Here is a 25,326-nt window from a genome sequence, read left to right on the forward strand (position 1 = left end):
ACTTCTTGCTCTTACGATCACCTGTGGGGAAAGCCAAAAAATTGTAAAATAGTTCAAGTGTAGACATTGATGCTAGGGAACCCTGGACATTCCACAACCTATAATTGGTGGTAGTTCTGGTATTTCTTGTGCCAACATCATGTGCATTCTCAAACAAATACATGAACTGCATTCATATTGGTGCATCGCACACATGTTGTAATGGAAGCACCTTAGAGTGCACCAGCAATTAGGCTGGAATTCCAAGAAATAGCACTGCTTCATGGGATTATGTGAGAAGCTGTACTTACTGTCCATTGCTCAACTTGTCTCTTATTGTAGCAAAATCCATTGGTTTCTTAATGACCTTTTTATAGCCGGGAACAAGTTTTAAGTTTACGGGAAGTAGGAAAGGCCAGGCATCCTCATGCGACTCCATGTCTGACAAGATTACACTGAGGAAACAAGTTCACATTAGGCAAGAGAACCTTTATTACATTTTCTTTGATAAAAAAATTGCCTATTTATGTACAACAATTCTTCCAGAGAAAATGGAATTACCCGTAAGTGAAATCATGAGTTCAGCTCTACATTATTTACCCTTTTCACTGGCTTGACCAAAAATTGGAAACCCTCCAAATGCTTCTGTGCTGTGGCATAACTGCACAGAGTGAACATTGTAAATAGTAACTATAGTGAAGTGGGGTGATTGTGGCATTAGGTAAAGTGATTTCTAAGGCTGGAACCTACTATTAATTTTAATGTCAGACTTATTCAAAATGTTTTTTTATTAATTTATTAATTTATTTAACATAGGTAATCACATGTTTTATTTATTTCCTGTTATTTATATAGTGGCAAAATATTTACACAGTGTTTTAAAGAGAGTATACATTATTTTCATAAGTCCCTAACCTAGAGGAGTTTACAATCCAAGGTCTCTATAACATGATCCTCTCTACATCTTTTCAATACTTTGACCTAATAGAAACTATTGAGGATGCTTTCACTTCGTTGTCTCTCCTTCTTTAATACTTATCCCCTCTACTGGCTGAGGGGAGGGTAGACATACTGCTCTTTCTGCTATCTCTTTTATCTAAACCTTTCTACGGGACTGGAACTAGGGGTGGATAGAAGAGGCAGCTGCCTAGGGCGCAATAATAGGGGGGCGCTAGGCAGCTACCTCTAAAATTGCCTAGGACCCTTCTATCTCACTGCTCCTTACCAATGGAATTCTATCCCTGAATTCCTCCATAGGGAACAATTTCTTCAAAAAGAAACTATCTTTTGGAGCACAAGAATATATATTGTCTGGTACAGTCCTATGGACCAGTGTCCAAACCTCTGTACACTTTTCCCTTTGATTTGTGTCTGTATATTAGCTATCCTCTTAGATTGTAAGCTCTATGGGGCAGGGACCTTGTTCCTTTTGTGTTACTTATTTATTAATATTGTTACTTATTATTACGCTTGTCCTGCCTGTGTGTACTTATCTACTGTACAGCATACACTGATGCCTATTTATTTAGTACTTTATAAATAAAACGATGTATTTACCTGCACAGAGATAGGTCTTTTGATTCATCCTTTGTTGATCTTGCTTTCTTAGAAGAGGGGGAGCTCTCCTGTTTGGAAGGGCTGAGGTTGTTTTCCTCCCCTTTCCTCTTTTTGGAATCTTTGCTCCCTTTTTTCCCTGGGGTTCCAGTTACTGTAGAATCCTCCTCTCCTGTGTCCCCTGGGGACTTTTTGCCTTTCTTCAGCTCCATACTCTTCTTCCCTTTCAGATTAGATTTTTTCGTTTTCAAGGTGTGTCCACTTGCCTACAAAATAGGAATTATCAAGCAGAATATAAGGTTGGCCTGAAATATAAGCTGATGCTACAGGGGTGATTATTAAATTCTGATGCTAATTGCACTGGTTTCTATGCTGTCATGTAGTAATTATTTGTACTGTATATTGTGAGTGGGTCCCTAAGCTCAGCAAGTGACAGCAGCACAAAACATGTGCAGTGAATTAGCAGAAAAGAAGATGGGGAGCTACTGGGTCATCGTTGAGGCTCAGATCTTTACTGCTAAAGGACTGTGGTTGCCTTGGCCTGGTACAGAAGCCTAAAACATAATGTACAACATTTCTTATTAGTTTAGTTCTCCTGTAATAAGGGTTTCATATACTTTAAGTTTTATTTAGAATTTTACTGAAACAAAAAAATGATGTATTCAACCGTTTTCTAGTTTTAAGCAAGCAACTAAAACCATTTTCATTTAAAGAAGAAGGAAAGGCTAAAATTAAGTAAGCTTTATCTGAAAGGTCTATATAAATACACTAGTAAACCCTCAAAGTAATGCTGCTCTGAGTCCTCTGTCAACAGAAACACCACATTTCTTTCTTTCTTTCTATTGTGTACTCATGGGCTTCTGTATCAGACTTCCTGTTTTCATCTTAAACCTCCAGGGCTAGGGCTTGAGCATGCTCAGTTTGCTCTTCTCCCCCTCCCCTCCCTGCTGTAATCTGAGCCCAGAGCTATGACTGAGCAGGGAAACTCAGGCAGGATGTGATGTCACACTACGTGAATATGGCAGCTGCTATCCTAAACAAACAGAGAGGTTCTAGAGCTTTTTACTCAGGTATGGTAAAGCATTCTACAGAATAAATAGTGTTATAGCTTGCACTATTGTGGCTAATCTATTGGCAATAAACTGCTTTGGAACCTTTCCTTCTCCTTTAAAACAAGGACTGTGTTTATATCTGGTGAAACTGTGACAATCTTTAAACCAAGTGACCTGGGTGCAGATTAATTTGTTTTCCTGAGGTTATGGAAAAAGATAAGGCCTCTATCCAGATGAGTAATGGAAACTTTTGCACACTTCACACTGCATGACCTGCAATTCATGTTTAGAGTTTATTCAGATTAGAAGTTTCAAGTCATTCCCTAGTAAAACTATTCCTATAATATCCTATATTTACATAGTGCTGGCAATCCTGCTATACACAGTGTCATATATGGTGGATACAAAACATACATATTTCTAGAGAGAACCCAGAAAAAATCCACAGGGTAGTGCATTCAGTTTGTAGTTATATGTAGCTAGTGCTGTTAAACCCAAGACCTAAAAGACAGAACCAAGCTACTATAATTCTTATAAATGTCTAATAATCATTAATTGATTTCAACCATAGTCAGTTGAGAGTTTATAATGTAAAACACAAAGCACAAAGTCACTTCCTTGACTTGTCTTCAAGGTGGGATAGAAGCCTTCCGAAGTCTCCCACTGAATTCCCAGGCTCTCTACCAGAGCAACATCATTCATTGGTCCCTCTGTAAGTTAATATTGGATCACAAGTTTGGCTTGCTGTTATTAAGAGTGATTTAGTACCAGAAGGAATACAATGTGGTTGTCTTAAATGAAAAATCAAGTTACTGGGTCTCTGAATTGTCATTGGAGTATCCTGTTACTTAAATGGCCTTCTGGTGATATTTTATTAAACAATACTGCTTTAAGAATATTCTAAATCACCAGTTCCATTTAACGTAAAGCTACAGCAAGGTTCTTTATTCGGTCTGTTGTTTTCCCTGTACACTTGGTCTTTAGGAGATCTCATCTGCTCATTTGGCTTTAAATATATGTATCATCTGTATGCTAAGGGTGGTGGCACACGTGAAGATTCGGGGAGATTAGTCGCCCAGCGACAAATCTTCCCTTCTTCGGGCGACTAATCTCCCAGAAATGCCTTCTCTCTGGCAAGAATATGAATTGCCGGCGTGATAGCATACGAATCACTTTAGATTTCTGAAGTCGTCCAAAGTTTCCTCGTGAGGCAACTTTGTGTGGCTTGGGAAATGTATGCCATGCCGCCGGCAATCTTCTTGTCTTCTTGTGGTATTCTTGCCGACGGGTAGGCTTTTAGGGAGATTAGTCATCTGAAGTAGGAAAGATTTGTAGCTGGGCGTCTAATCTCCCCCGAATCTTCACGTGTGCCACCACCCTTAGATCTCTAACGGCCTGCTAACAGTCTCCATCTGGATGAACCAAGGGCAACTCAAGCTGAAACTAAAAAAACTGAACTTATCATCTTTCTACTACTCTCTTAATATCTCTATTGATAGCATGCTTTTCAGACCTGACAGAACAGGCCCATCCCCTGCAAAAGTCCACATTATGGCTTTCCATAAAACAAAGAATAACCTACAAACTCCTTCTCATAACCATCAAAGGGCTTTAATCCCCTGCACCTCACTACATCTCTTCTCTTGTGTCTCCATATGTTCCTGGCTTACTCCTCCGCTCCTCTCAGAGCCACCTCTTGGTCCCACCGCACACTTATATTGTGGTTTTGTGCCTTACACCTTCCTCTCTTGTTCTCCTTACATTTGGAATGACATCCCTGAATTCCTCCAGAGAGAGAGAGAATTCTCACTCAGGCTTTTCAGAACTAAACTCAAATACTACCTCTTGGAGCACATAATATGTATACAAAAATATACATACAAAAAAAACATAAAAAAATATAGAAAATTAATGTAAAATGCAAAAGTGTTCAGAGATGTAACATGATTGGGTTTACAACAATTTATTTTAGGGTTTAGATCTTGAGAAAGTGTAGGAGCTAAATGAGTGACAGGATTAGAGCTGAGTGAGCAAGGGGCCACAGATGGATAGACCAGATTGGAATTGAATGAGTGGAAGCAAGTAGGCTGGCATAAGTCTAATGACACTGTAAAAATATAAGTTACCTTGGCAATGCAAGCAGGGCAGAACCAGTCACCCTCAGGTATGGTGGTGATTTTAGGTCTATGACAGTATGTGTGGCAGCCTTTATCACAGCCATCACAGAGAAGCAGCAGTTCCTCATTATCTCCTTTACGGCAGATCTGGCAGTACTATAAGCAGAGAGAAGATAAGCCATTGCCATTAACCCCGTTATAGTCCATACAGGCACATGAAGTTCAAGGCAAAGTCATTTTTGTTAGCAGATTCCGATTTTGTAATTAGCATTATGAGGATAGTATAGCTTACTCAGAACTCATTCTCCATAAACTTTAATAAATATATAATTCTATTTAAGCCTTTCTCCTGAGGCCTCTAAAAGACTATTACTATTTAAAGAACAAAAGTACGGTAACAAATGAAAAAATGTTTCTGCTGTGTTAAAAACTCAGAACTCATTCTCCATAAACTTTAATAAATATATAATTCTATTTAAGCCTGAGGCCTCTAAAAGACTATTACTATTTAAAGAACAAAAGTACGGTAACAAATGAAAAAATGTTTCTGCTGTGTTAAAAACTAGGCTGACTGCTATTCAAATGGAAATCCAAACATACATTTAGTGAGAGCTTACCATTGTACAAATATCAGTTGGGGAGGCAATGGCCCTAGACAACAGCCCTAGATCTCTTTTATCTGTATTCTTATTTTATAGACTTCTGGTGTGACCTGTGAGTTTATACATGATTTAAGCAACTGCCATTGATATCAATTGGGATCACTTTGTTTCTCACATTCAGAACTATCAAACCCTCCTGTGGCAGGAAACACTTTACGTGCAACTTACCGAAGAGATCTGTGGAGGCAATCTAATGTATTGCATCTGGGGAGAGCACTGTGAGTGGTCTGGGTTCAATGCGCCTGGTTAAAGATTACCAGCTCATGTAAAAAACCAGGGAAGCTTTCAGGGAAAATCCAGCTAGATGGAATGCACTGATTACCTTAAAGGGGTAGTTCACCTTTAGGTTAACATTTAGTATGTTATAGAATGGCTAATTCTAAGCAACTTTTCAAATGGTCTTAATTATTTATTTTTTATAGTTATTTAATTATATGCCTTCTTCTGACTCTTTCCAGCTTTCAAATGCTGACCCCATCTAAAAAACAAATGGTCTGTAAAGCTACCCATGTATTATTATTGCTAATTTTTATTACTCACCTTTCTATTCATGCTCCCTCCTATTCATATTCCAGTCTCTTATTCAAATCAATGCATGGTTGCTAGGGTAATTTGGGCCCTAGCAATCAGAGCACTGAAATTGCAAACTGGAGAGCTTCTGAACAAAAAAACTGAATAATGCAAAAACCACAAATAATAAAAATTAAAAACCAATTGCAAATTTTCTCAGAATATCACTCTCTGCATCATATCATAAAGGTGAACAACCTCTTTAATTTAAATATAATCAATTTGCAATCAGTGCAGCTAAACAATTCTGGAGCCTCTGCAGCACTAGCATGTCTCAATATCAAATTAAAGTGTCACATAAGTGTAATTTAGCTTACAACTTTCATGATGGACTTTTCCCATGCAATAGATTTTTGCAGTTGCTGGATGCACAGTGATACTTGCGCCACACTCCGGGCCTCTGAAATCGCTTTCCTCCATATTTTCAGCCCTGGGGCAATGTCATCCTCTGTTCTGCAAGGTAGATAATGGAAAGTGCTCTGAGCATTGATTTTTCTCTCCACTTACAGTAGGTATCAATCACATCAAAAGCCAAGCAAATGACAAAACAGAGATAAACAGCCAATATAATACAAAAGTTAAAGCAACTCAATCAAATGTAGAGCACAGATTGGCTTATGTGCCTTAAAGCTTAGTGACAACCAGGGAAACATGAGATACAGATTTGCAGGATTATTATACGGCACAAAAATATTTTACACAGCACCATGCAGAATAAAATGGTCTGTAAAAGGACAAACAAGAGGACAACATACAAGCAATAGAAAATAGGCTCTGATTAGCAAAGAAGCACAATAATTTGTTATATTAATGTCAATGACCTACCCGTCACCATCACCATTAATAGATGGTGCAGGAGCAGGCACAGTGACTGTGCCCACATTATCCAGTTTGATCTGAATGGTGGTACTTAAAGGGCTCTTCAGATACCTTCTCTCAATGTTCCTCTCCAAGTCAGTCAGCCTGGTTACTGCTATATCTAGAGGGTTGTCGCTTTTCCGCTCTATAGCATTGAAGCTGCCTCCTTCATCTGTTGTGTGCTCTCCACCATGTTCCTTATGACTTTTAGAAACTGACTTATGCTCATAATATACCAAGTCTTCTCTTTCAGAGGCCGGCTCTGGATACATCCAGCCCTAAGCAGCAATAAAAAGGTTAGTGGTGTTTTTCAAGATGGTGCTTCACCCCTTTACTTATCCTGTCGCAATATCTGGTGCCATGCAGGAGACAAAACATAGTGGCTGATTAAAACTACTAAATAACTAGATGCTACACTGGCCACAGGTTCTCCTAGTAATCAGCCCAAGAGCTCTTGATGATGACCCCAAATTGTATTCCCATGCTCTCATTACTGTAGGGTCTCTATGCCACTATAGGCCATGTGGTTAAAAGAGTTCCATCTTTGAAACTTCTCTACCCATATCACAATGTGGTGCACTCCTGAAGTAATAGGAGCATGCCATGCAGTGGCACAGCACAGCATTAGATTAGGAAACCCAATGAGATTTTACCTTCACTTGCAAGCTAGCAGACGCCACTCTTCTTTCAAGGTCTTCAATCTGCTGTAGAATGGATAAGTCTACCTCCATTTCCTGATCTTCTACAGACCAGTTCTCCACAATGTCTTGTGTCAACTGACATTCCTCAGGGCCATTCATTTCAATGATTGTAACTATAGGAAGAATATAATTATGTAGGATAAGAATTGTATTTCATTTTGTTGTGCAGCAGTGTTGGTAGCACTAACAGCCCCACAAGTAAATGGTGACTTAAAGATCAATGCAGTGGTTAGGAAGACAGTATAGCAGAAACAGGTCATAGCAATCAGGGCTGCCGTCGGGTGGGAAGAGGCAGCACTTCTGTCAGTGGCCTCTCTGAAGTGCAGTTAATCATGACCTATGGTAATATGGTGGGAACCAAAAAATAGACATGGTTGGCAGGCTCAGCATTAAGTTATTTAACTGTTTCCTTGCCAGGGTCCTTCCATCTTGGTGTGCTAAATGTTACAGTTGAACCCAGATTCTGCCTTATTTATACAATGGCACATTTAGAGGGCACTTAAAGAGTTAATCCTTGTGTTTTAACTGTATGCAGTTTCATGTATGCAGTTTCATAGAATGCAATGGAGCTAATTAAATGACATAGGTGCAAGAGTGCGCCAGTTCAGTTACCAACAGCAACCAAACAGTAATTAGCTTTAGAGATAAATGAACTGTTAAGGATCTGTATTAGTACATTAGCCCCAGTGTGTGTGGTATCTGTTACTAAGGAGCAGCTATAAGAGACTCCACTTTCTGGATAACTTGCTATGGGGTGACGTCTCCCTGGTAAACAAATCTTAACATACACATGCTTCTGATGACAATTTGTCAGGGGCAGTGTTATGCAGGCCCAGATTTGTGGAGAGGCCACCAAGGCCCGGGCCTAGGACTGCAGGAGTTTAGGGGACGACATGCTGCCCAACCACACCCACATTGGTTCAGAAACACTGGGGAAGAGCAGGAGATCGTTTTTAAAATTTCCTGTACACCAATCCCCTTTGCTCTGGTCCCGATGATGAAAATTTGATTGAATAAAAGGGAGGGGACGGGACAACAAACAACAGCGGGCCTAGGGGTGCCAGCTATGTAAATCCGGCCCTGGTGTTATGGAAGAAGAGAGCTCTGGCAATGCAGGACTGAAACCCATTCTGAAAGCGTTAACTCAGATGTATATTAAAGGTATATGACAGCTGTATGCTATATAATAGGAACCGTAATGTTTCATCTATGATGAAGTGGACAAACGGCCCTAAAACTGTTGGAGATGCTAGTTTCAGGTACTGATATATAAAATTAATGGATGAAGTCATGCAGGTGCATAAGCCTGAATCCATTGAACTGCTATAGCAGTAGGAAATACCTACCATCTTTAGTTTTCATGCAGGTCTGGGTGATATATTCTAAGTGTTTCTGTATTTGCTTCTGCAGAGATTTCTCTCGTATTCCTCTGAGATGAAGAACTTTAAGCAAGGATTTCAGGTCTTCTGGATCGGTTACTCTCCACCAGCCAAGCTGCATTTCTGTGGGCAGATTGTAAGACAAACTTTTAAACAAAATGCCTCAGAAAACAGGAAGTCAAGGGCAAGGCTACCTACAAATATAATTTTTGTTTTTTTTGTAGATTTACCTAATCTAAATGGTTATAATCTGTTTTTGATTAATGTATCCTGGGGTGAGGTAGATGAATTATTTGTCTTTCTGAAAATCTATACTTAGTTTAAAAATAATATTTTGGTTGCTTAATTCAGTTCTCATATTCAGTTATCATACACTGATATTAATGAAGTATGTATTATCACTTGCAGTTTATCAATTATCCCTATGATTGCACTCCATCTCAAAAGCATCCATGATGAGTTCAATTCTAACCAGGGCACTATCTGCAAGATTTTAGTGATGCAATTTGTGAATCAGGGCAATTCGTTAAAGTTATGCACATCTAAAGCCTCTACTTGCCCTTGAATATATTGGCACAAGCACAATTCCTTAATGTGTCATGCCACTGAATCATGTGTTGTGCACCTACTGACACAGGAGAACCCTAGAGCTAATGCCTGAGCTGGCAGCACAAATGTGCATGTGCATGTGCACTATTGATAAAATGGTGGTACTTAAAATATACAAAACACACTGGGTGTCAAAATAATTTTTAAGTTTGTCAATTTTTATGCTCATGACAATTTTTACACATGCGACTCTTTTGTCTAAAGGCATTAAAGTCAATGGGCAGCAAAAAAAATATTTTTGTTGAAGCAAATTTTTCTGCTGCGAATGTTTTCAGCAGTTAAGCGAAAAAAATTGTATGTGGCAAAGTGCGCAAATTCACCGCAAATCCATGCCTGGTGAATAAATTCGCCCCTTCACTAATGTGTACATCTCATTTTGACTCCAAGGGGCTGATATGAAGGCATCCCAAAACTGAAGATTTGCAGTGCAATTGCATCCAATTTGCATCAAAAGACAGCAGCATGTGTTTTTATCAATTGGACAGAACTATAGCAAGCACAACCTGGCAGACATAATGATACTTGTAGTATGGAGGAAAAAAAAACATTGTTGTCGTTATAAAACCGGGGCAACTTGTACCTGAAGTGCAATTTTGCACACTGTTTTTCCACTAGTACATGAGCTCTTGTATGTTCTGCCTGGGTTTTCTCTGAAACCATACAAGCAGATTAACTGGCTCCCGATGAAACTGAGCAGAGACTGTTGCTGCCGTGAGTGATATCTATAAATGTGCTGGAGCTATACAAATAGTGGATGATAAATAAACATGAGAATTTGCTATAGAAAAATCTATCAGGAACAAGACTGTATCTCTTATGCTGCTAATGTGACTTGTGGGGAGGGAGCTAATAATGCTGCCATTGTTATTTGCACAACTCCCTTTCCTGGCACCAGCAGCTCGAGAGCAACAGATGAGTTTCAGTTCAGTAAAAGCTGGAGAGCCTTAGGTTGCCAGTCCCTGATCTACTTGGGCACAACTGAGGGTTCTAATCACAGCATAATGGATGAGAGACTGTTGCACCTATTTGTTTAAAGGGACACAGGCAGTGAGGCATCTTATGTGCATAATGACCCTAAGCAGTTCAGCTGTAACTAATGCTAGTGACAGAATGCATCTGAATGTAGCTGAGAAAGTGAGAAAATGTGTGTGGTGCTGCACTGTGAAAGTGATAGCTTAATTCAAAACATAATTTCTGTTTTTATATCTGTCCATCACTTACCTTCTGGGATCGGCCTTGGGGTTTGAAAATCTACTTGCTTGGGGACCTCCACAGTAGATGGAGGTGTGCAGATGGATTTATCACTTTGGGCTATAGGTGATTCACTTTTACTGGGTTGGGTGTTAGGTGTCAGGAAAGAATGTGAACTCCCTTCTGATGCCGTTAATCCCATACCAGGTACTGGCGATGAGAAAGGAATATTTGCTGGAACGACTGGTGACGGCCAACCACAAAACTGCAGTCCCATTAGCTGCAAACCAGGCTTCATCTAAGTACAGATAAATCAGTGAGTATTACACAGACAAAGCACTTTAGTAATAAACAGTCAGATAAAATAGCAAGAGCAAGAGCTGTAACACCTCACAGCTCATTTACTATGGGTAGAAGCTCATGGGTTTGAGCACAAATGTACTTGCATCTTCAGGGGATTCATTACCCCATGTCACTTATTAATAAACTGGATGTATGGATTTTATAGTCTGTGTGCTTCACAGTCAAAAGTCAGCTGGTTGGTTCTGGCTGTACCCACTGTAAAGTTGGTTAAACATGGAGCAAAAAAACATCAACATAATGAAAAGTACTCCTGTATTTCCTATATTAGTTCTCTCAAACAGTTTGTGCCAGTGACATTTACCTGAAGTGTAGATAATGTGAATGGATTAATCCCCAGTGTAGTCTGTACAGGAGACTGGTTAGAGACAGGTGATGGAAGAGGTGAGGGTGGCTGGGATGGGAGCCTGCATTGTGCCATGGTGGTAACAGCTGGTGATGATTCAATGTAAGTCAATGACGTGTCATCGCATGGTGTCCTGGGAAGAAGACTGAACCACTGCCTGTTTTTGTCCGTGAGCGTTTTTAGCAGCTGCTCATTGGGAATCACTGGCGAATTAGAAAACTTTCCTGATCCACTTAAAGGTGGTGTAAAAGAACTTGAATTCTGCTTCTCGGTATTGCCCTGGGATGTACTTGGCTGCAGGTTATTGGGAGTGGCTCTACAGTTATTCTTGTATGGTAAGGAACCCACATTTGGTGAAACACTTGCTTTATGGGCTAAAACATCCATTTCTGGGGACATTTTGGCCACTTCCAGCAGTTTGCTCAACTTTGAGAACGAACCAGGTTTTTGAAGGAATAAATTTGTGCTGTCTTTATCCTTTTGGTCCCTGTTACCAGAATTCAAACAGTTTACTTTCTCTTCATAGCTTTCAAGCATCTCTTCTTTTATCTGGATATTTTCGGCTGCCTTTTGCCTCTCTCTTTCTTTTGCCAGTTCTTCTGGACCTGCCCAAATGAAAGTGATTATGTGAGCAACAGACTCTACACTTAGTGTTGCACTGTGGTATCTGTTTGTCATTGCACTAATCAATGTACCAGATAAGTAGAGCTGTTATAAGATTTTCCGTACCTTCACCACTTTGCATGCCTTCCACAAACATTCCACCACACTGAGGAAGGATCCAGTACCTTCTCCTGTAACGATCCTGACCAAACATCATTGACCGAAGACAATGGGAAGACTCAAACAGCTTCTTCCTGTATTGATTTTGTTGCTGTAGATGAAAATATATATCATTTGCCACATTTACTCATTTGCAAGTTGGGTTGAGTGCATTTCACAGTTTTGAGCTCCTGAACTTTTTTAAAGGGGAACTCCATGAGAATTCTTACCAACTCTTAATATTCAAGTAGGCAAAGTATAGAAATTGGTACCCATTGGGTTGAGTGCATTTCACAGGTTTGAGCTCCTGAACTTTTTAGTGTAAAGGGGAACTCCGGCTTCCAAACCAAAACTTTGTATTCAGTTTGTATCTCTTGTACATCCCCAGTGTTTCTGAACCAATGTGGGTGTGCTTGGGCAGCATGCCGCCCCCTAGAATCCTGCTACCCTAGGCCCAGGCCTTGGTGGCCTTTCCACAAATCCAGGCCTGCAGGGAAGGAGGGATTAAAACCCTGATGTTACAAATTGTAACAACTTCTCCACAGCTTACAGACAGCATGCAGAAACGACATAACCCACAATGCACTGTACTATGATGTTCCGTCCCTTACTAAAATCACATGTGCAGGGAATTGTGGGGTTTGGAGGATGCAGGCTAAGGACAGATGGTTGTTAATACATTGTAACTGTAGTCAGCCAGCTCAGCAAAGTAGTCAGAGAGGTCAGAAGGAGAACTGTTCCAAACCATCACAAATCATGAAAAGTCTGCATATTTTTTAATAGATATATATTGCAAAGTTGCTTGAAATTGTGTTTATTTTTCAGAAAGCTTAAGTTTTAAAAAGCTTAAAAGTTTTTGAGGAGTTCCCCTTTAAAAAAAAGGTGAGTAAATGTAAGAAATGTGAAACAAATGCCCTAGTTTAAATAAGGAGGGTCGTATGAATACAATTTGAATGGGAGGGGGTGGTGGCGGATGGATTTCAGAAAACTGTATATATAGATGTATTTTTACAGGACAGATTAAACCAATACAATACTGGTGTGAAGTGGTTACCTTAAGCAATTTGTCGATCTGCTTTTCTAATTCCTCCACTGTGGCTGTCTGATCTCCATCATCCTACATAAAGAGAATATATGGTGAAATGAAAATAAGACAAACAGGTTACCCAAATGATGCTGAACTACAACTACAACCATTATACAGGTTTAAACTATGAAGGGACCAAGAGATAAAGTTCATAGAGTTCAATCATTGCCTCTGTGGTCATTTTCCTACATGTACTGTATTTATGCGAGATACCTCATCATCACAAGTTTCCACTTTTTTGCCCTTTTTTTCCTCATCTTCCTCATCTTCATCTTCTGCTTGATCATCGCTATCATCATCGTCGTCGTCGTCATCATAGTCGCTGTCTGCTCCCTTCCGCCTTCGCTTGCGCCCTTGAGTAGGTGTTCCTAAAGATTGCTGCTCCTCGCTGCCTTCACTCCCAGCTGTGGATTCTTTTTTCCCTGTCTTTTTAGCATGGATCATTCTAAGCCTTTATAAAAAATGTTTGTACAAAAACTGTTATTACTGTAAAATAAACAACTAATACTGGATTTGGTGAATCTAAACTTTTTTTTGGAGGATTTCCTGGTCTAACTGAATTCAAACAAAAAAGGGATAGTTGTGCTCACCAATAATTTTTAAGCTATTAAGCATAGATGCAGTGAGGGTGTGACCACAAAACTCATACAGACAAATACAAGAGTTCCTTTGCACTTATCACATTATCAGATAATGGATTGAGTGCAGAGGACCTCTTTTATTTGTCTAACTGAAGTCAAACCCATATCAGAACAGTGCTCTGTTTTCTGTAGTTCATTCCTCTGACATTTTCACCCAGCTGTATTATGGACAAAAGTATTGACAGTAGGTGGAGATGTTGTTTCAATGTCATACAGGGCTGGAACTAGGGGTAGGCAGAAGGGGCAACTACTCCTAGTCCAGGCTCTTGTCTCCCCACCGCCGTCTCATTGTTTACCTCCCCCCACCCTAATAAAAATGTGAACGTGGGGGGAAGGGCAAGCTGGCAGGCCAGCACCTGGCCAGCTTGGCACGACTGATATCTTATCAGAATTAATCAGTTTTTGCTAATATCTTGGAATATACAAAATGTAAATTGCAAAGGTGCTTCGTAGCTGTTATGTAATAATAGAATCCCTAAAATATAAACCTTTAAAAATTCACAAAGTTTGGTTGTGCATTAGTAAATGTTACAATATAGCCTCCCATACAGGTGAAATTATTTCCTTTACTATCATTTTAATTAACAGATAAACCCAGTTTTCTGTTTATGATATACACAGTACTTACTTGCGAAGTTTGCCTTCAACCATCCATTTATCTTTTCTTAGATTTGACATGTGGTCAATGTTTTTATCGATTTCACTGGAATTAAAACAGAAAATTTAGAAGATTACACCATCCAAAAAGCCTAAAAACTAAGATTTTCACATTAAAAAATGCTAACCCCAACAAATCCCATTATTTAGGAAACTGTGCTCCAGAACTTCTCCCAAGAACAGTTTAGCACCCTTATTTTTACTTTGCACTGTCTGAACTATAAAGACACTCTTAACTCATAGGGGCAAATTGATTAAAATTTGTGGTTTTTTTCCACTATTGAAAAAATCATGGGGTCTTGAATTATTTTGGAATTCAAAAATTTCCAATTTTTTTTTTTTCAAGACTAGGTTTTGAAAAAACTACCCCAAAAAAACCAAAAACCATGAATCAGCCCTTAACCTATACTGGTACATAGGTCTGTTTTGGGCATTGCAAGCACAACGTTGCTTAGAATTCCATATTCTTCCATTATGCAGAAAATTGTTTTGGGTGCACATCTCTTTTAAGGATGCATGCTAATTTACCTGACAACACTTTTACTACATGCTAGCTCATTAACCAGGAAAGCAAGAATTGTGGATTTCTGTTCTGGAGTGTGCGCCTGAAAAGCTTTGGTCTTGAGGCTTTCTGTAATGTCCGTCTGTCCACAGTGAGCTTCCATGAAGATCTGAAGCACCTCAGAAACGTTGTCCCGGTTAATCCCAATATTCAATATATGTTCCCCAAGAGCTGTTTTGGCCTTACAAATAAACAAAGGATACAATTCTGTTATTACATGAAATAATGCTCTATAAATAGGTCTGCATAAACTCCAGGCTGCTCTCTATAAACAACCATAAATGAGTATACTACATAGTACTCACACAAGAAGCTGAAAGCATGTCTGGATGGAGGTTCAAAACAGGCCCTGCCAAAAAGGCAAACAAACAGCCCCACAATATAATGCGACAGTCTATTGCAGCTTGCAGCAGTCCATGGCATTTGCCAGAGTTTCCAGGTATATGACCCATCTCCTAACTATTACTAAGCATGATCTCCTCTTTCAGTTTCTTAAATATCAAGACTTATCCAGGGTTAAATAACAACTACCTTCTCATTCCTCTCCTGCCACGTCAAGAGCAACCTCTTGATAGACACATATCTTCCAGCCTTTATACAATTTATTTATTATTCCAACATATTCGGTTTTAACTGTGCTTGTTTGCCCTCTTCTGGAGATTACAGGCATTAAGCATTGGAACACTTGCACATTCACGCAGTAAGATTCAGTAAGTTTTGACTCAGCAAGGCTCATTCTTCCTCAAGACCAACCTTTTAACAGATTCTTCTTATCCTCCAACCATCTGGCAACAACTTATTTTACATTTTACAAATCCTTCAAACAAGAAATGTAATCATAACAACTACAAACAAGAGAAAATATGTCAACCTGCCATTCAGTATTTAGTCAGAAGCCGTATATGACAGCTAGCCTTGCAAGTAAAATTGGCCCATTGTTTGAGAAAAATGGATTTAATAAACATGCACCCTTCTCTCTGTAGACTGCAAAGGCTCACTGAATGTTTATGTTCCACTATTTCTGTTTGCTGCTATTTACCTTGTTACCTCCCAACTCTTCTCTACTGGAGGTAATATGTTAGTACCTTATATCCTGGTGGGACTCCTGGGTCACAAACAGCAACAGATAGCAGCCGCACAAGTAAGTCCTGCACTTCTCCCATGCTGTCTCCCATATTCAATAAGCCTTCTTGGAGAACACTTAGCGTAGGAATGTCCTTGTGCATATCGAAATCCAACACTTTGCCAAAGTTCCGGAGAAACTGTACAACCATGAGGCAATTGGAGAATGTGCTGCCAGACAGAACAAGTCCAGGGATTCGAGGCAGTTCTGGAAAAGGCTTTTATGATATAAATGGAATAAAATAGCTGTGAGTAATAAAGTTATTTATACATTTATAATTGATTTAAGGTGGGGGGTTGGGGGGCAATACAGAAGGCGGAGTTCTGTTTATAGATTACCTTCTGGTCTGCAAGACACATATCTTCAGTTGGCTTCTTCAGCTCCTTTGCCAGCTCCAGCTCCAGCCTACGTTGTTCAAGCTTACGTTCTTTATTTAACCTTTTCTCATCCTGTTTTTCTTGCTTTAAACGTTCCCTTTCCTTTGACAAAATATAAAATATACAGTTGTTTTAATAGATGTGTAAATCAGGACACTCCTCTGCAGGTCAGTACAATGTCTGCCAATCAGAAAATATAAGGGCTCATTAACACAACTTGCAGCTGTGGTCGTATGGGAATATCTCTTGGGCATCTTAGATATGGGATTATCTTTTGGGCATGGGAGTAAATATTGTACATTTACAACCCATAGCAAAGTTTATGAGTAAGTGACCACACTGGCACGAAACGCGTTGGGCCTATGCATGTTCTAATAAAACCTTTTTAATTTAATGAAAACCAGAGCTACTGCTTTACTTGGAAATGGGCATCAACTTACTTGGATCTTTTCCATATTGAAAAATTAATGGCAACCCTTGGACTGGGGGTTGCTCTGGTGAGAAACCATTTTGTTATTTGTACTATTTTCTCATTTCATTTTTCTAGTTTCTTTATATTTATTTACTTTGTTCCTGGACAGAGCCATACACCAGTATTCGTGTGTCCATTAGCAAAGTTCCCAACAGTCTTGACATCAGCATACACTACCAATTATGGGTAAAGCAGAAAACCTTTTATGCACACACATCATTTAGTATTTGGTCAGCCCCACCCACTCCCCTTGCAGAAAGCATTTTAAAAGTGACCACACAAAATTATGTACATGGTCTACAAGAAATGAATGGGAAAATGTAGAATGTCTACTAAGATGTTGCAGAACTTACTTCAGCTTTTTTTCTGGCTTCCACAGCTTTCAGTAGCATAACATGTTGCCTCCTCCTCTCTCGTTCCTATTAGAACAAACGTAATCAGATAGAGCTCAACTAGATTTACAAACAAAAAACAAACAAAAAAACCTGACAACATAAAACACACTGCGTTTGGTGAACGGGAAGCCAGGAGCTGCAGATTCAGCACTGACACTAGTCACAGCGAATGCTTAAATACAAGAGATGTAAAGGTCAAGTTTGCGCACGTTTTAGTTGAGGTTTAGAAAGCGGGAACACAACTGAAAGCGATAAAGTAGAGCAATGAGTAATGGAGACAGTGTAGAACGAGGGGTACTTATGGTCAGTCACATTGTGATGCTTTATATAAGCTTGCTAGCAGGACACAAGGCAGAAATGTTGGCTGTAACAGGTCTATTCACTTACATCTGCTTTTTGAAAGCCTCTGAAATAATCTAGGGCAAGCCAGTAATGTTTGGTAGATATGTGTATTTACAGTTTAGACCTGACATTACTTAACTATGGACTGAGGTGGCTCATACACATGCATGGATGGAAAAAGATTGTCTCTGACTTTCCATGGATGCATTGCATAAAGTCCCAGTAATGTGCTTTTTTGCTTTTTGATTTGATGGATACTTAAGTGTAATTAATACTTAACAATGAATATCTCACGGTATTTAGAATAAGATTCTGTGGGGGAAGAACAGGCAATAAAATGAATGTGAAGTAACATGCAGCTAGGATAGTTAAAGTTTAACACTAGATGGCAGCTTCTAGACGGGGAGCTACTGGGGCACCTTATGAGGGACAGATCCTCACTGCTAAAGGGCTGTGGTAGTCTTGGGCTGGCATACAAGCCCAAAATATAATGTGTAGTATTTATATTCTACTTTTTTGTTCAGCTTTAGTTCTCCTTTAAAGGAGTTCTAGTTGAACCAACTGACAGCTCTTGGTAGTTGCAGAAGAAAACAAGGTGGCAGCATTTGGGATTTACAGATTTGATGGCCTCATTGCTGCTCACTATTGGTTTTAGGGATGTTTCCTGTATAGTAATAATACTGGAAACAAGGCAATCTGATCAGTAGGGTGATACAAGGCAGCAGATGTATGCAATGCACTGTGCTGTTAAGCCATGCAGGAGTATGTGATATCACAACAGCCAGTACATTATGAAAGTGCTATGAGAACCATATCACAACCAAATCACGATGCGGTGTTAGATGTACGAAAAGAAACATACCCATACCATATCTAGTCTATGCCTCTCCAACTCCTATCAGAAACAGTTGGCACATCATTACGAAACAGAAATGAATACAGATCACAAAACTACTTTGCAAGAAGATAAATCCCCAGAAGACCCCAAATACCAAAGCAAAGCAATATTACATAGGCAGGATAAGTATACATAAGTGATACATTTTAAGTATGTGTGTGCTAAGAGGGGTTGCAGGGCCAGTGACCCAAAGATTTCCTGCTTTGGCCGGGTCCCCTCTTTTTGGCCCTGGATAGTGCTACTCATATTCTAGTCAATCAAAGGGAGATTTAAATGACTCACAGCAACATTATGATAAGAATCAAACAGTTGAGAGACCTGGTATTAACAACATACAGACCTGGTGTTTCAGTAGCACTGCCTGCTGCCGTCTCATTTCCTTTGCCTAAGAAAAAAAAAAACAGGATAGAAACACACCTTTAAGCCAAGAGAATAAAACAATTACACATGCTCATCATTCTAAGTTACTAATAAGCATAAATCATTTCTAACAGATGTCTCAGCTGGAAGGATATATATCTAATAAAGGCATTATTTCCCAATATTTACACCACTGGCCATCAAGCAACCATCCATGTTGGCCCCCAACTCTGCAATGCAGCTCTTCAATTTCATCATTGGTACAGGGGAAGAGGCCCACTTAATGCAAGAGGATCCTCCAATTAAAATTCTGGTGGCTTTGTGTACCTGGTGCCTCCTTATTCTTTCTTGACATGATCTTCGTGGTAGGAATTAAACATATTATTTCTAGCATTAAGCACATTAGCACTGTGTTCACCCTTCTGTTGTTTGATGACAGTGTAACAACAGCAAGGCAACATTGCACAGTAATCTCCCTGTGTAAGATAACAGCAGGATGTCTGATGTAGCGTTACTAGGTAGGAATTGCAAAGAAGCATCCTATTGCATATGTATTTGGATTTTAGCTGCCTATTTTAGATACATGGGGAGTGGTTTTTATTAACTAATAAACTTGTGTTGGTCTCTCTTACTAGCACCCACAACACATTATGTACATGCGGACACGATCGGAAAAGGAACCAAGGTGGGTTATCTAAACTAACCTTTATTCGTTTCTTGGCCTCCATAATTCTGGCAATTGCTGCTTCTTCCTTCTTTTTCTTTTTAGCCTGTGCATGCAAAACAGGTCTCAAGGTCATGCAAGAGCACAACTACAATCTGAAAAGGTTATCAGATTCAGAGAGAAAGCTGCATGCGCTTCTGGGTGACAGTATAATACAAGACAGTGCACATTAGAGCAGAATTCCTACAGCATGCTAATCTGCTGCCTTCCTTTCAAGTACATCATTTGTGTTCAGCAGCTGTACAGTTAGGCATGGGGGGGGGGTAGGTTCCTTCATAGGGACCCTTTTAAAATCATACAAATGAAAGTATTAAGATGACTATACAATATGTGTGGCTTAGAATACATAATCATATACAGAGACCAATCGGCCTGTAAGCTAGTCTTAAACAACTGCATATGTGTATGCAAATATATATATATATATATATATATATATATATATATATATATATATATATATATATATATATATATATATATATATACAGTACTTTCTCCCCAAGTATTACAAGTGAATGGAATATCAAAAGGCTGGTTAGATTAGGAAAGGTGCTTACATACTGCTCCTCACTTACAAGTCCCAGGCCTATCAAGGCAGAGCTAAGTATCTGCAATGGGCTTTAATTATCATATTCACAAATTCTGAGGGTGGACAGTTGATCCTATGGGGAAGTAGATGCATAGGGAACATTTTAAGGGAGACGGAAACCTTCCATTGCCCTCCCAAGTATTATTACAGATGCAATAGGACACTCCAATGAGAATCCTCTCTACCAGCACATCAGTCATCTTGCTGTTATCTAAAATAAGGAGATTACAGTGCAAATTTGGCTTGTCAATATTACACTGTTATCTGAGATTAGAAAGGCAGTCAAAGGCGCTAGAAAAAGCACGCAGTTCATATCTTCAGTGATGATCACAACAACAAGGAAGAAGGAGCCGGGTGTGCACAGATACGGAAGAATTCTCATTGGAAGATCTTCTTGCATTGGTCCCGAAGAACTGAGAGAAGTTGTATCAAGCAGCATTGCCTGGTGTTGTCTACAGCCCCCAGCATCTTTTAACCCTTGACAATGTTCGATTCATCCAGGTCACAATATACATTATCTAGTAGCAGTACATAAGTATGTGCGGTCCAGCCCGATACCCACAGGACCTGCGGGTTTACTACAGTACATTTATACTGGACTTAAGTTTAACTGAAAACTGTGTGGTACAATGTTTTCCAGATTACTCAACAAGTCCAGTTGCTTAAGACTTACCACCAGGCCCTGACTGGCAATCTGTGGCTTCTGGCAAATGCCAGAGGGGCTGCTGTAAGGTCCCATAGAGAGTCACTATTTAGTGGGCTGGTGGAGGACTATTTGGGCATCTGTGTACTTGAAATGGCAGGGCCTATTTTGACTCCCAGTCCAGACCTGCTTACCATTACTTGATATGTTGGAATATGCTGAGAGTTATAGTCTAGCAACATTTGAGTGGAGCAAGACTGTTATGGTAGGATTACATCTTCTTAAATATAATAATATCTCTCTAAGACAAGACTATCACTCTGATCATCATCTTCAGTTGCAACTTTTATTAACCCCCACTTATATAAAGCCCCTTATTGTTGATCAGCTACAGGGTTTCAGGTTTCAGTAGATATTGTGAAATACACTACAGGCATACCAAGTGCACAGCAGATTTTGCAGCAGAACATGCAGTGCAAATAATGCACCACATATATATACATACAGTAAAACAAATATGTGCATTTACCTCAAGAATTTGTTGGGCACGAAGTTCTTTTTCCATTCTTACTTGCTCAATTCTTTTAATTTTTTCCTTATGAGAAAAACAAGTTCATTATTTACTGGCTAGCCTGGGGATAAGCAGTTGACATAGTTTATATGTGCTAGAAAGCTACAGAATATCCAACATGGAACCATCCTATTGCTGTGACCAGACTGAAGCCAAAACGTATCTCAGTACAGTGACACTGCATAAAGCCTAGCCCACTTAGTCCAGTTCTATATAACAGCATGACACTAAAGAGGCTCACATAGGGTTCATTAGCAGCAGGAACAAGCACAAAAAAGGAATTCAAGCTAAAATGATGACAACTGCTATAAAGCACAAACCTACCTGTTGTTTCAGGATCTTAATTTGCTCCTTTTGCTTCCTCTTCTCCTCTGCAGCCATTTTAGCTGGAACCACAAGAATAGAATATTTAGTAATTTGCCCCTTCCCTGGCACTCTGTAATCCTGCTGTAGAGGTAGCTATTAGCCTACCCTGCTGTTTCTTTGCTTCTTTGGCAGCTCGAGCCTGTTCCTGCCTTTGTAGCTTGCGGAGAAGCTTTATTTGTGCAGCTTGTCTTGCGATTTCTACAACAAAAAGGGAAGTTTAAAGGAATAGCATGTTCTAGTTGCCCCTCCAACTAGATTATTATGTAAAAATGTCTGTTTGGTATGAGAATATCTGTATATGTTTACTAAAATATCAGTGGGTGGTAATTCAGTAAATAAGATAAAAAGAGGGGGTAACAGACATATCATGGAAAGAATAATCCCCCACTTATTCAGACTATTTTGTATAAATAAATTAAATTATAAATAAATACATTTAATAATTGATCATAGATGTAAGATGTATGTAAGAGAGAGAGAGAGAGAGAGAATACTTAGGGTAATGTAATAAAAAGGATTGCTATTGGTGTAGAACCCCAAAGTAACTAGGCTAGAGACATCATCGTAAAAATACAGTGGCACTGCATAAAGCCTAGCCCACTTAGTCCAGTAGAACCCCAAAGTAACCAATCAGCTGGTAGCATTTACTGGTCAGCTGTTTGAAAACAAACATCTGGTTGCTTGTTATGGGTTACTAGACTTGGAAAAACATAGCAACTGTCATTAGTTTTTAATTATATGTAATTAATTATATACCGTATTTTAATAAATTGCACAAAACGGTTATGTCAGGTTTGTAACACATAATCTCATTTTATTATTTGACCAGATACATTAATGGCCAAATCCTTTAGCTGATTGAAGTGTGAGGGAGGTGTCGCTTCTATGATCAAACAGCCAACCACGTCTGTCAATGTGTGTCATGTCAACAGGATTTAGATCTGTGAGCAATTACTATTGTCCAACTATGTGAACCGTGATTGGGAAATAGTAGCTTTAGTATGTGACAAATGCATTGCCTAATCAGAGTTAAATTTTTCACTTCAACCAACCTTGTGCCTGCAGTTTTCTTAACAACTTGGCATCATCATTGACAACAAAATCAGCACTTCCTACATTAGGTGGACGCCCTTTCCTTCGTCTCATCCTTGATTCCTCCCTAGCCAGCTTCTTGTCTGGGTTGGGAGGCCGGCCTCTACGTCCTTCCATGGCCCGGATCCGTGGCACTATTTCTTCCTCTTTCAGAAGATACCACTGCATTCCCTTTAAACAGGGAGACAAAAATAGGTTAATTCACTGTGCACGTGGCTTCAGAATCCACAGTCCATTCTTACAATACATAAATTACACGTATCCTACCATTTGATACTTTCAGGGGTAAAAATAAAGAAATGTCTAACTTAGTAGATTTATTAAGTACCGCTTTCCTGTTGGGATTCACTAATTTTATTATTCTTTTTTTATATAGTGCCAACACATGTCACATCTATATCTTCAGCTACATAAACATCACCTGCTCAAAGACTGAATATTCCCACTCTGTACTTATGGATATGTAAGCAGGGTTTGTATTGCTTTTATTTTCCTTCATTACAACATATTAATATAAATTACTCCTTAAGAGGTGCCTCATTTGTATATTTATTTTCATGCAGAATGGGAGCACCCATTCAGGGTTGCTTGCAGTAGGGCTTCAGAGAGGTTGATGGTAGAGCAATGTGAAAGTCATATTTGGGAAAAATGCTCATTAGGTCTCCTAGGTATTCCGGGAAGCCCCGTCTGATGGCAAATGTAAGATCATTTTGTAAATGCATAATTGGCCAGTATGTGTCCCCATTATCTTATTTGTTTGTCAAAATATATGTTTTACTGATTATGTGGTATTTCCTGTAAAAGCACCTAGAGAACATACATGAAGTAACAGAAAATGCACACTATCCCAATATCAAGGGACGATCAAATCAAATACAATGGCACTCCCAACATCACTTCCTATTACAATCAGTCTCAGTGTTCCATTTATTGTCATTGTAAATATTAGGATACAGTTGATTTAAAGGACATAATCTGCCTTATATATATTTTTGCATATACACATTGAGCTGCTATATTGCTTGATTTGGCTTATGCATTTAGCATCAAACTATGTAAACTGAGACAAGCTGTATGCCAGCTCCTACTAATACTCAGAACCACACATATGCACTATTATATGCAATATTTTATCAGCTTGGCTGAATTTGGTAACAGATCGCATATTTAACTAAGAACTTGGCAATGCCAAATTGCCAATATCACAATTACAACATGAGCTGAGCTGATTTCACTGGTTACATTTATACACAGGTAACAGCAGAGAAAATGGGCAAAACCAATCTTTGGTATACAGTGTAATTCTATGGAGATACATGAATATGCTGCCCCTTACCTGTCAGTAATGGAAATGGACAATAAAAACGTCCCAAAGCACATTTAGTGAGCACAGATAATATTTCTCATTCTGTAAAATATCTGCCAAGGTCACACAATGTCACGTAGTTATCAGAACAAAACTAGTTTCCTTTGATGCCATCAAGGACTCAAGAACAAACACAGTGGAATTACTAATTGTTGCTGTATCTTAGTATCATGTTTTCCCCCATATTAATTAACAGACCTTAGAATGATTAGGGAAAAATAACAAAACACAGGAGAGCTGACTTTTGTTTCTTTCTTAAATATCATTTTTTTCTGTGCAGCTAATTGGGATCCTGCACCTGGTTTGTTAGATACTTAACGCTTTGTTGGGCTTTTAATGCATAAGATGTATAACAACACGTATAAGTTTATTCAAGGTAGTATAGAAAGGCTGTGGCCACCCAGGCCCTCCAGCTTTTAATGAACGGCAGTTCTTAACACACAGTGTAATTTAGTTTGGATGATCTACTCTGAAGAGCTGGGTAGTTTAACTGGAAAGGTTTGCAGAAGGTTTGCGTCCCCTGTAAGTCTTCCTCTGCCCTGTGTCATGCTATGATCCCAAAAGTGAAAAAAGGATGAAAGGGTAAGTTGCCTTTTAGACCAACAGGCAATATTATGTACACAAAGTGGTGCTTCTGCCATGATTTACCTCCAGGGCCAGAACTAGGGGTAGCAGAATAGGCATCTGCCTAGGGCACTGCTACAGAGTGGATGGGGGGATGAGGAGTTAGAAAACAAATGACTACGCTATAACCGGCACTGGGCTCCTCATCACCATAAATAAGATATCAGCAAGGCAGCTTGTGCAGGTATTCAGTATTCTCGTTGGGTGAGTGTCTTGGACAGTTACTGTAGATAACTTTAGATTTGTTTATTTTGTGAGTAGCACCTTAACCCTCTTTAAATGCAAGTAACAGGA

The 25,326-nt window shown here is 39.3% G+C and overlaps 1 protein-coding gene across 30 annotated transcripts in view; it reads right to left on the reverse strand.

The window, feature by feature from the left end:
• The window catches only part of baz2b.S (bromodomain adjacent to zinc finger domain 2B S homeolog), a 156,836-nt gene that overhangs the window by 1,766 nt on the left and 129,744 nt on the right, over positions 1 to 25,326 (reverse strand). For 12 of the 30 annotated variants that reach the window (XM_041578657.1, XM_041578656.1, XM_041578655.1 and 9 more), the window contains 24 exons: positions 23,003 to 23,213; positions 22,056 to 22,148; positions 21,909 to 21,970; positions 21,543 to 21,608; positions 19,759 to 19,824; positions 19,035 to 19,079; positions 18,659 to 18,691; positions 17,413 to 17,478; positions 16,549 to 16,689; positions 16,173 to 16,427; positions 15,054 to 15,268; positions 14,497 to 14,571; positions 13,441 to 13,678; positions 13,195 to 13,257; positions 12,108 to 12,252; positions 11,337 to 11,983; positions 10,703 to 10,970; positions 8,840 to 8,995; positions 7,446 to 7,606; positions 6,760 to 7,070; positions 6,252 to 6,387; positions 4,712 to 4,858; positions 1,537 to 1,799; positions 291 to 434 (listed from right to left, as the gene is read on the reverse strand). In XM_041578657.1, coding sequence (XP_041434591.1) covers positions 291 to 434; positions 1,537 to 1,799; positions 4,712 to 4,858; positions 6,252 to 6,387; positions 6,760 to 7,070; positions 7,446 to 7,606; positions 8,840 to 8,995; positions 10,703 to 10,970; positions 11,337 to 11,983; positions 12,108 to 12,252; positions 13,195 to 13,257; positions 13,441 to 13,678; positions 14,497 to 14,571; positions 15,054 to 15,268; positions 16,173 to 16,427; positions 16,549 to 16,689; positions 17,413 to 17,478; positions 18,659 to 18,691; positions 19,035 to 19,079; positions 19,759 to 19,824; positions 21,543 to 21,608; positions 21,909 to 21,970; positions 22,056 to 22,148; positions 23,003 to 23,213 — 4,007 coding nt within the window. The remainder of the gene's footprint in view (positions 1 to 290; positions 435 to 1,536; positions 1,800 to 4,711; positions 4,859 to 6,251; positions 6,388 to 6,759; positions 7,071 to 7,445; positions 7,607 to 8,839; positions 8,996 to 10,702; positions 10,971 to 11,336; positions 11,984 to 12,107; positions 12,253 to 13,194; positions 13,258 to 13,440; positions 13,679 to 14,496; positions 14,572 to 15,053; positions 15,269 to 16,172; positions 16,428 to 16,548; positions 16,690 to 17,412; positions 17,479 to 18,658; positions 18,692 to 19,034; positions 19,080 to 19,758; positions 19,825 to 21,542; positions 21,609 to 21,908; positions 21,971 to 22,055; positions 22,149 to 23,002; positions 23,214 to 25,326) is intronic. The other 18 variants (XM_018238796.2, XM_018238809.2, XM_018238808.2 and 15 more) reach the window with 8 other exon arrangements.

This window comes from Xenopus laevis, chromosome 9_10S (assembly GCF_017654675.1).
Source record: "Xenopus laevis strain J_2021 chromosome 9_10S, Xenopus_laevis_v10.1, whole genome shotgun sequence".
NCBI classification, from domain to species: domain Eukaryota; kingdom Metazoa; phylum Chordata; class Amphibia; order Anura; family Pipidae; genus Xenopus; species Xenopus laevis.